An 11,990-nucleotide genomic window follows, 5' to 3' on the forward strand; every position below is an offset into this window, starting at 1 on the left:
ACACAATAAGGTCATATGAGTGCCGAAGATTAGAGGTGTTACAAGAAAGTAACAAACACAAAGGGGAAGGGAGATAGGGATGATAGATTTTTTTAAACCACATCAGAGCACCCGCCAACCAGCTTTTACTTTCACAAAATAATTAATTCAGTGTCTCTGCACTGATACAGTGCAGAGGCACTGAATCAGTGGGCCGGGGCCGTCCTTGTCACAGCCAAACCCTGTTTGGGGGCTCTTGCGGCCTAGAGGTTAAGGTGTTGGCCTCTCATTCAAAGGTCCCGGGTTCGAATCCGGGTAGCCACCGAAACATTTTCTTCTCTAAAATTGTCTCTTTTCACTTTCACCTACCTCCTTTCCTGCTCTCTAGCAATGTTCTGTCATCTGCTTTTGTCTCCTCTTTCTGCCTCCACCCCCTCACCTCCTTTGCCCCCTCCTCTGGGTTCCTGACTTTTTCAGTAGCCATTCTACTGCTACTCCTTGGCTCTTTCTTACTGATGTCTTTCAACCACACCCCTGATCATCGGGTAGGAAAGATCTACACCTAGCCTTCTCGGACAAGGGCGAAAAATCTTGGAGGGCCCGTGTGCAAGTTGCGCATGTTAAAGATCCCTAGGTGGTCTAAATTCAACAAGAGTAGGCTTCGGCCGCCACCCGGGCAAAATTCAAAATTTCCTACCAACTGGAAATATTAGGTGTGTCCCGAGTGCTCTTATGACCCTATGCAGATACGAGCGCCGTAAAACACTTACCAAAAAAAAAACCCCCACAAAAACAACAGTTTAGAATGGGATCACACTAATATTACATACTGTAACAAATAGTGTTGTTTTTATTAGAAAGATTACCCTTGATCAATTATCTGTCCAATTTTTTTCCAGTGATATAAGCTCATCATCCTTATATTTCTTTTTCTAGCAAAATAGCCTTTAATGGAGGTTGACTTGTCATTATTTGAGATGCACAGGTTACCTAATGAAAATAATAATTGCTCTATCTATCCGCTATACAACTATTCGCAATCAGAAAGTTACAACAGTTGGGAAAAGGTGCACACATAGATCTGCAGTATTAAACGCCCTTTGCCTACTTTAAATTCAATCATGTTCCCGTTACAAGTCTCGCAACCCCACGGGGAGACGACAATGTGACCATGTGGTGCAAGACCAAGGCCACGATAAGTCACTGTCTGCTCTCCAAAGTGCATTAAGCTATCCCCTTCCCTCCCCTGCTTACAAGGTATATCATAATATATGGCACATCATAAAATTAGTAAAATCTACACAATCAACTTCGGGTTAATTTGGGTCATGAAGGTCCCCCTGATTATTATAGTTTAAGTGATGGCATGTGTGAAGTTTGAGCAAAATGAATCGAAAATTGTGAAAAACTTTGCACTTTGAAGGGGTCCACTTGCTTTTGGGATACCCCCTATGACACGCAACAAGTAATGCTCAGCGTGTCAGCCAATCAACGATTGCTTAGACAAGAGTAAGCCAACATTAGTAACAGAAGTTCTCTGGTTCGCATCAGTAGTTCATGCATAAGAAACATGCTATATTGTCGAGTCTAAATTCGCTGCCGGTCATTTGAAGGTTAGATGCATGTGTCGATGCAAGGTGTTTCATTGATTTTGATGAAAAAAAAAGTGGGAGATACTTTCTCCCTTTGGAGATTCCAAAATTTCTTTTAGTCCAGTGCCCATGGATGCATATGGTAAATGACTGTAGCAATACCTAGATGTCAACAAACAAAATAATAAAATAGTTCACTTCATAAACGGTAAAAAAGTATTGTCAAATTACCTGAACATTACGACAGGAACCCAATTCGTCTGTTATACTTTTATTTCTCCCAGATGGAAATTTCTGGTTACAGTTGCATGTCTTAAATAAGATGAAACAATTCACAAGTACATGTATTAACATACAACACTGCACACTTTAACAAATTATTTACAAACATGATTGCTGGTCTCTTGAGAACAGCATCCTGAGTTGTTAGTTTTTTATGACCTTGGGTTATAATTACTTTTTTTCATCCATCTAATAACAAATATCATGTCATTAAAACTACTTGACACAATACATACCAGATCTCACTCAATGTAAGACAATTACTGGAGCGTCTGGAGACCCTCAATGAAGCTTACTAAGCAACTCTAATCCATTACATATATTCAACCCTAAACCTGAACATGGCAATAGTTTTCAAGACAAAAATCTATGAAAAATATAACCAGAAAGGCATTAGGGGTTCCTATGAGAGCACATGCCAGTCAACAGAGCAAAGCTTGAACATAATCCTTACCGTGCCCCATTTACAAAGATTCCCTAAATTATTTGAAAAAGACTACAGCATTGTTACTGGGTCGCCAGCCTGCTCTTCTTTACTTTGAACATGAGCAACATAACAAAGAATCTCCAAGTTCCTATTATCCTTATTTGAGAAGACAAGGCACTTGATACCACCTGCACTAGAACTACCAGAAGCTGATCATTAAGCCAGATAGGCCTACTTTGCCAAGAGAAATGAGTCCTGTAGACATGGGTACCTATTCCTAATAGGGTCTATGACCAGGATAGAAAGAAAAAGGGGAACGAAAATATTGGAACAAAAGGTAGCCTACTTGAAATTCACAGAATACCCTGACTTGTGTATACATACACACACGTACACAAAATCATACATGATCTTGAAGAATGCCCTCGGGTACACAACATATGACTAGGAAAATTTGGAAAAGCAGAACTATTAAAATTTATACATTTATTTTATCATTTAAAGTTACAATGGTAATTGGAATTAAACAAGAACATGATATGATACAATGTCAAACAATAATCAACTTGTTCTAGTTCTATGAGAGGAAGACTGAACAAAAATTCTCTGGCTTTCAATATATTTTTAATTTTTGGAAACAAGAGAATTGTATCTTTATTAAATCATGTTTTTCTGTAAGTGACACTGCAAAGTGATGATAAGCACTAATGATAAATGCTTATAGGGGCTTTTTAACATTTTTCATACTTTATAAAAAGCAAGCCCTCTATTTTACCAAACACTTACTCTATAAAGGGCAAGGCTATGAAAGAAAACTGTCAATCAAAAATCAGATATGAGGAAAACATCAAGCTCATAACAAAACTATAAATAAATCTCAAACAGTAAACACAATGTTCTGCACAGTACGTAGATGGCAGTCGTAAAGCAAACAAAAAGTAAGAGACAATGTAATCAATCATTAACAAGAATGCACTTCCCTTTTCAACGATTATCATAATTAAGCCTATCCGTACACCCAGGGGTAATTTTGTACCCCCGGGGTTGTATTCTTCACATTTTAGAATACTTCTAGTGCGAAGATCTCTTTGAAACTTTCAGTATTTCTCCAAAAAATCATTTAGACAGACTGCTATGTAAAGCGTATTGATCGGATTAACGAGTAAATTTCCGCTTTGGAAAGAGGTGGCACAGAGTTCCCCACACCGTATGGATACAATAGTAAAACACAACGTACGGATAGGGTTAAGAAACAAAACGGAAAAACAATCCGACATTACAGAGGACATGCTTATATCTCTAGAATTGCAACAGAACATGGACAATGTTTTCCTTTTGTTAAATTTTTGTATGCAAGAGAAAAGACACCAAAAACATAAATTTTTTGTTTTAAAAATATTTCACAACCAAAACAATCTCATAATAAGACACTACGGAAAAAAACATACCAACAAAATGTTGTGAGCTAACACATTCCTCATCACTGTTCAGATGTTTAACCAAGATATCAAATGGTGATGACAGGGGCTTACTTATAACTGAGTTATTCAGGATGAAATTTTACTATCCAGTCAAAACTAACACAGGAAAAATTAAGTTACTGTTGCAGATTAAGACCAAAGAACAATTGAATGGGTATCAGCAGAAGCAATTTCCGAAGAAGGCTTACCAACTATCTTTTCATTAAGACAGGAACTACACAAGATCACTCAAAATAAATGTAAGAGCGCGTAAGAAGTCTCCTTTATATTTCATGGCTAAACCTTCACATCCTATTAGCATAAAAAAGTAGTGTATTTCATGTTATAGAACAAACACAACAGAGCTTTCTCTTTCATATCATCTAACACTTAGCAATTAACATTCACTTAAAAATGTGCATTTTGTAAAACTTGAGTTCCTCTATACTTTCACGGATGTCATCTAGAGCTCTGAAAAAGAAATAATAGTAAAACGGAAAAGTAAGAATGGAAACCCCTGGTGCTCATAGGTTGGCACAAAATGTGTTGTGAAGCCATTCAGCATTAAAATGAAATACCAATGACAAGAGTAATTTCTTTATGAAATTTTGGTAACCCACACGATCTTGCCAACGCTGAAGTCACAGCTGGACAAAAGATGAGATGGCCCCCTTAAAGCTCTATCTTGCTGCCATATTCTGTACATCAGCAGTCTTTAATGAAGAGCAAACAAAATGTCAATTCCAAAGTGTTTGGACTAGCACATAAATAGGTTTTCTGTTACTCTTGTCAATATTTTATTTTATTTAGTAGAGGGTTTTACGGCGCTCGCAATTGCATATGGTCAAATGACTGCCAAGAGATGGGTGTCAACAGAGAAGTCCTTACTAGGAATCAGACTTTGCTCACCTCTCTAGCTTCAACAGCACAAAGTCTGCTTCGACTATCAAGGCACCCTGGAAATAGCGGGTCACAAGAAAGACAAACATACAAAAGAAGTAGAGGAAAAAGACAATAGTAAGGATTAGGAAAGAAAAAGCAGCAGTTCCCAGTCGCAGATCAGGCACAGTTATGAGCGTGACATGATGAATCAGCCCATTTACAATTCTACTGTGCTTGAACGAGAAATGTCCCCCCTTTGGGAATGGCCTAAAGACACAACAGTCAGTGGCACTGACCCGGGGGGTTAATGTACAATCTAGCAAGCATATAGTGAAATCAGGGAGCAGAAATCTTTTAATTATGGACGAATTATGCTTTGTACATGTTTTAAATACAAAGGAAATATATTTGTAAGAGAATTTCCGGGACACAAAAATCTGTTCGCTTTGTGCATGTTTGCTATATTATATAGGAGTATTCACTATGTGTGTGCCAGACAGTATTTGTTTCTTAGAAGACGCAATGACAATGAATGGTGTAATAAAGTATGATCACATGGTTGCAAGTAGTCATTTCATTACATAATGAGTTGCTGTAAATAATTAAGCTTTGTTTATAATGTGTAATTAATTGAGCAAACTGAAAACTATTTCTGAACTGCTCTATTTTGATGAAGAGATGGCAGAATATCTGGCTTTGCAACAATTTCACCATGACTTTTCAAACCAAAAATATTACATCAGAGGCATCAACAGAAAAATCTATATTAACACAGTTTAACAATCCACAGTACCGTATGACTTTGAATACAGGCATGTGAAAAAAGAAAAATTGTTAAGTAGTGTTCCTCGCCAAAAGGCAATTTTGAAGCTTACAAATAACAAAGTATCAAAAAGGAGCACAGTAACTCACCTGTGACTTAAATTCTTTGAGGGCAACCGTTTTTCCAAGTTTGGATACCATCGCCTGAAAAAGAAATAGAGCAATTGAAAGATACAAAGTACTTTTGGAAAAAATAAAAACTTTCCTTCAAAGACAGACAGATATTTCTAATTCAATAAAACAAATCTACACAGACATTACGGAGAAAACCACAACAGCAAAAAGAAAAAAGAAAAAGGATTGTGTGAATAAAATTATAGTGATGAGAGCTCTGCTTACTTTTTTCAAAAGAACAGTACCTAGACATCAGTCATTTGTTATCTGCTGAAGACAATATCATACAATTTCAAGATAATTAGTCTATCCTGACTACAGATCTTTCGAACTACACATGCCGCAAACAGGGGAAACTATTTGTAAAATGGCCTCTGATAAGAATACCTTCTACTCCTTTCTTCTACAAATCCTAATATTATACATATTAACCTTTTGAGCCTGTTACACCGGTAGACTGGTGTAGGCCTAATTTCCTGTCATCCTGCACCGGTGTGAGCTGTACCACGAGACACACAGTCCGATCATTCTTTGTTCTTTATTTCAATAACTTACTCTGAGTGACCTGGGCAACTGCTTAGGATCACGGTAATTAAGATGGTTGCCTCCATAATTTGAGTACTTTCCCAGTGTATTTGTGCAAAAGATGACAGCTGTTCAGGCAATTAGTCAAGTTGTTCAAGCAACAACAAAAGACACTTTACGGGTCAATTTGTGTCTCACTTTCTTTAGCCTTTTATCTTTCATTGCATGGTTAATTTCCATGAAATTCAGGAAATTTTCTCAAAAAACCTTCAGGACAGGAATTTGGTAAATCTGAAGTTTTAGGGTTCAAAGGGATAATATCCACGGGAAAACTCCTTGCTCCTCAATAAACACACATAAAAAATGCTACCTGAACTGTTTGTCAGTTTTACGGGGTAGCAAAATCACTGCAGAAAGCAGACAGATGCTTACTGTACCTGCAAAGCTCCTTGATCGTGCTGACATCCACTATTCGATAATGAAAATGTGACGCTAAACGAGGCATATATCTGAAAAGAAAAAAGGCTAGTTGCATATAGACATTGCATGTTAGAAATCATGATTAACAAAATTTCAGTCCGATAAGATAGCAGCCAGCAAAATTGTAAAAAGGCCAAAGACAAAGGACAACCAGATTCAAGAACAGCCAATGTATGGGAAATGCTTTGCGGCTTGTGGTGGTAATGGGATAGAAAATCTACAGTCCTCTGAAAAACTGGCAAAATAAGGCATCAAAAAGGATAGAAAAATTATGTTTTAAGATATTGAAAGTAAAAAAAGACATGATCTGTGAGCACATGTACTAAACTCAATGTTGGATTTGAGTCTGAAAGGAAAGCGATTCTATAGACAGGTATGCTTACTTACACGATGTTAATAATGAGTTGCACTCTCCACCCCAAAAAAACTTTTCGTCTGAGACATGTTTTTATCAATCATGTATCTTAAAGTAAAGTATACTGACAAATGTTCTTTACATTTTAAGTGAGTGAGTGAGTGAGTCAAAAAAAGAAAAAGGAGCAAGACTATGTGAAGAAATAAATTGCTACTGCACAAATAAAGAAAAAACGAAGTGCCCATTGTGATAAAACAGTATACAGTAGCTATTTACATTATAATATTACATTGGAACATTAATTTATGAACTCTAGCGTTTATTTTATTTCAAGTCCAAGAAAATAATGGTATGAACAGTCCTAGCACTTACTTTATTTTTAGTACCATTAACTCTTTCAGGACATATCGCCGATATATCGGAGCGAGTCCACACCCCTAGCGGACGTATCGCTGATATTATATCAGCTGTGATACGGTGCCTCAGTATTGTTTCGTTTTAACATGATCTGTTATTTTTATATAATTACTTTTTATTGTTATTGAAAACTTGGAAAGGATTTAGGACAGGAAAATATCTAGCTTCACTTTGTCAAAGCGTCAGTTTGGCGAAAAATGAGTGAATTAGTTCTTGTGGTCTTGCATAAAAAAAAAGAATGTAACCGGACTCAGTATAAATATCATAACTAAAAAAAAATTGGAATATTGCTTTCAAATAAAAAGCTACGCATTCAAAAATATATGGATTATGCTCTTGGCCTGTATGTGATAAGATAACTATGCTGATTTGCTATCATATGTTTGGTGAATGTAGTTTTTTTCCATCAAAATTTTTTTTTTTCATCACCATCGCCCTTTCTAACCCTTATAATGCAAACTTGTGTTCAAAATTAATCCTTGTTTTATGTTGGAACAAGCCTCCTTTAATTTTCTTCAATTTGATATATTTTATGTTTTGAGCAATGGTTGTGCTTATATAGTTATTTAGTACATCACCTGTGTAGCCAAATCGAGCCACAAGTTAATTACGTCTAGACCCCTGAAAAACTATGTCCGGTAAGAGTTAAGTTGTGTCAGATAAGACAAATCTACTAGGCATACAGGGTAGAATTAATAGCAAACTACAAAATTAAACTCTTTGGTCAAAACATGAGAGAATACCTAACAAAATTGTGGACCATTTGCACTGCTTATAGGAGTCACAAAAGGCACTGATTCACTTGTTTTTTAAGACAGACAAAAAAAAAAAGATGAACTGGACATCACTAATTTTATCAAACAGTGAACAGATAGGCCTAAATTCTTTCTTTTTTTTTCTTCTCCATGCCGTATTTATAACATCATTAATAAGATAAACAGACAGGAAAAAAAGGAACACATAATAAGTTAATAACCTTTCAAGAAACTGTTTGTCCTTTCCAACTGAGTTACCAGCTATTGGGCAAACCCCTGAAGGAGTGTGCTGCTTTACAAACTCCAGGACCTGTTCCTCTGCTTGATGCAAACTGATTTTACTGTTCCTGACAGATTCTGTCAAGCCAGACTGACAGAGTAAATGAGAAGAAACAGAATGTAAACAGAACTTCTCCCTGTGAAACCACAATTTTTCAATAAGGCAGTATTAATAGCAGATACAGTTAGTCAACACCTTATGCTAACATGACACATAAGCAAGTCCAGCAAACACAGATTGTGAGCTATCTAAGATAACAAACACAACAATAAAAAATGGCTGCAACACAGTCTTATGTTTGCACCAGCCACATATGATAATTGTAAGAGGTGCATGTTGTCAGCAACGAAACTAATAGTCAGGAAGAAGAGAGTCAACTCAAATGTGATGATTTGTAGAACTTAAGAACAGAATATGCTTGTCAAGTGTTGCTGAATTACATTACAAATTCAGAAACAGCAGCTTCAGGCCAGTATTGTTCAGTTAAATTAAGACCTCCTTGGAGAAAATATAGTAATATTCAGTGTCCATAGAGGAACAATATCCAAGGAGAATCAAGATAACAGATCATAGGACGTCAGGAAGGTAAAGTTCACTGTACCATCATGCTCCAGATATGTATTGTAATCTCTGCAGGATTCAATTTTATGATAATGTGAAACCAAGTATAGTGGCAGAACAACTGCGATCATAACTGTACATTTAATAAGGAGATGACTTTCATCAGTTCGAGCTTCACATGTATCGGCATACACACTAGGGGAGAGAGGAAATAACATATACAAATCTTCATTTCTGCATTTTTTCAAATCCAGGCACAAGCACTTAAAATGAAGAATTTAGAATGAGGAAAATATATAATTTATCAGCATACAAAATATTAATTTTTTTCTGAACTTGCATTAAAAAATTAATAAATCTAAAAAGACTCTGAAGTCCAAAACGACTGATAATACATTGATTATGGTAGTCTTTCTTGAGCTTTTAACAAAGTTCAACCTTAAAGTGCATACTTGAACATTTCTGCGTAATGAAAAATTAAAATTGCACCAATAGATTCTTTTTGTCTTTGAAAAGTTTCTTGTGAAATATCAAATATTATTTTAAGTCCATTTTCAATTTTGTTTTAAAAACAGACTGAGAAAAGATAAAATGAGATAAATCTTTACTGTCCAAATGCTGGCTCACCAATTTTGTATTTCACCACACACACACACACTCGCCTGCACATACACATGTACACGAGTATATCCATACTTTTAAAAAAATCCTCTCTTCCACCTACATCTATTCACATACAAACCTTTAATATTCTGTTTGCACTCACAAACAGACCCACAGCCTGACCCACATAAACAATTATTTCTAATTAAGTAATGTTTAAGCTAGGAACATAATCAACAGTACTCTTATGGTATTCTGATAGTCTATGCTTTAAAGGTTATAGTATAGAAATACTTTTAATTACAAACTAGATGTTGAGCTTAACGAATGATGGTACATAAATGAACTTACATGCGACAAATTTTCAATGCAAATAGTCTGCTTTTCTAAATTGTCAACCATTCCGCAATAGATTTTAACCACAGGCTATTTAGAGACCAGATCTGTGTAGAAGAATAAGTCTCCGCCTAAGACCCTGCTGCTTATAGTCCCGGTTCACCTAAGATCCCGCTGTTTTGAACTTTTACTAGTCATCCCTAAGATCCCGCTCTGAAGGAGCTAAATTCGGCCAAGATACCATTTTTCAGGTCATAATTTAGTTGTTTTCTTTCTTTATTTAAGAAAATAAAAAAGAATAGGAAACCTGGGCAGCTCGGCTGATCAACCAAGTAGCAAAAATGTGTGATCATTGTACGGTCCGTTGCATCACAGATCATTCACTCTCATGAATGCGATCCCACCTCTGTTGTAACTCTTGATAGCGGTTACAATGTTAACCCCAGACAGGATCGCACCAAGGTGTGAAATCGTCAATGCCTTGCTTTCATCGATCACCTGAGCCGTCCACCTGATCTTACATCACACACTAGGTGTAAAGGGCCTACAAGCAAGCACCAGACTGCATTCTATCAAACTGTGAACTAGTGGAGGCTTACGTTTTCCTGACCATCGGTCTCGTCTTTCAGTTTTGCGGTCAAACTTCCTAGACAGACTGGCGCCCATACTCGTGGACTGTCTGATTGCCTCTGCGTAATGTGGTCATCTGTTGGCAGTGAACCTGCCTTTCATTTTTTTTTTAATTGGTCGGTGTGGTCACAACACAACGATTTGTGATGCATCATGACATGGGCCGGGAACTCTGTTAGAGATGAAAAGCAATAAATTTTTGGTGGGGGGGCATTGCTTGAAGCCAACTGGTTCCCACCTGACACACTATTTTATAAAACGTCCCAGCCCCCCCACAAAAATGAGGAAAACTGACTTCTGAAAAGAACTTTTAGTGCCCAGGAGTCACGTCAATTTATTTTAAAGTAAGGGAAGATCATTGTACAGTAGTCTCCGTCTAAACGCACGGTGCCCGGGAAGGCTCCTTAGCGTGTGTTTATACGGAGCGTGCGTTTACATGAACCTCAGCAAAGGGAGGAAAGGACGCAGTCTTCTCATTGCCTTGATATACTAGTTACCTCCCTTTTGGGTCGGGGTCACTTTGGCCGATAATGTGACGACACGTGACTGTTTCGTAATACATTCCCCGACTGCGGTTAAGACTGCCAAGGCGTTGAATGGGTGTGAGTGTGTGGGGGGGGGCAGAAAGACAGACTTGATGAATGAACCATAAAATGTCGGGAACCAATAGCCTGAACAGAAATTGTTGATGATAGTCAGAGACGACATCCCAGCCACGTGGCTTTCCAAGCGACCACCCCCGACCGTAAATTAATGAACGAGCATTCACGTGTGTTGCGCATCATAGGCTTAGGTCTAACTAAACATTGGCCAATACGCAGTCCCTTAAACACCATTCAGAAACTTTCTCTCAAAAGAGATGCATTCCAGTGACCAATCAAATAACGTTTCAGTCCCCCAACGCCCCAACATTTCACAGACCAGTCCTAGACCTATGTGTCAGTGGAAAGTTTGGTGTGAAAAGGCTGTCCATCACTCTCTTTGTTCAGCGTAAGGGGCAGTCTCACCAAATACCAGGTTTTCTAGGCTTGTCGTAGTGAAAATTTCCCTTAGTCTAGCTTTACCTGTCAGCGTATTTCGCAGATAGGAGCATGCATTTAGAGGGAGTGCCGTGCATTTGTACGTCTAAATTATATACAGTTGTCTCCGCCTAAACGCACGCCATACAAAAGCACACTCCGCTCAAACGCACGCTTTCGTCATCTGACGGGTTTTTTACTATATAAATTAGACGTACAAACGCACGACGGTCACTCCCTCTAAACACACACTCCGATCTGCGGAACACGCCGACAGGTAAAGCTTGACAAAGGGACATTTTCACTACAACCAGCACAGCCTGCGTTAGTAAAACAAGCCTAGAAAATTGGTGAGGCCCCTCTCGCCGAACAAAGAGAGTGATGGACAGCGTTTTCACATCCAACTTTCCACTGACACATAGTATAGATCTAGAGGTCTAGATCTAGGACTGGTCGGTGAAAAGTTGGGGG

General features: G+C 37.6%; 1 protein-coding gene across 4 annotated transcripts in view; it reads right to left on the bottom strand.

The window, feature by feature from the left end:
* Positions 1-1,826: 1,826 nt before the first annotated feature.
* Positions 1,827-11,990, bottom strand: part of LOC101856941 (probable oligoribonuclease) — a 15,648-nt gene continuing 5,484 nt past the window's right edge. For 2 of the 4 annotated variants that reach the window (XM_035969940.1, XM_005089826.3), the window contains 4 exons: positions 8,312-8,460; positions 6,521-6,592; positions 5,535-5,588; positions 1,827-4,211 (listed from right to left, as the gene is read on the bottom strand). In XM_035969940.1, coding sequence (XP_035825833.1) covers positions 4,145-4,211; positions 5,535-5,588; positions 6,521-6,592; positions 8,312-8,460 — 342 coding nt within the window. In that variant the 3' untranslated portion in view covers positions 1,827-4,144. Of the gene's footprint in view, positions 4,212-4,848; positions 5,589-6,520; positions 6,593-8,311; positions 8,461-10,601; positions 10,673-11,990 lie in introns of those variants that run through there. The other 2 variants (XM_035969938.1, XM_035969941.1) reach the window with 2 other exon arrangements.

Source organism: Aplysia californica, unplaced genomic scaffold (genome assembly GCF_000002075.1).
Source record: "Aplysia californica isolate F4 #8 unplaced genomic scaffold, AplCal3.0 scaffold00009, whole genome shotgun sequence".
Taxonomy (NCBI): domain Eukaryota; kingdom Metazoa; phylum Mollusca; class Gastropoda; order Aplysiida; family Aplysiidae; genus Aplysia; species Aplysia californica.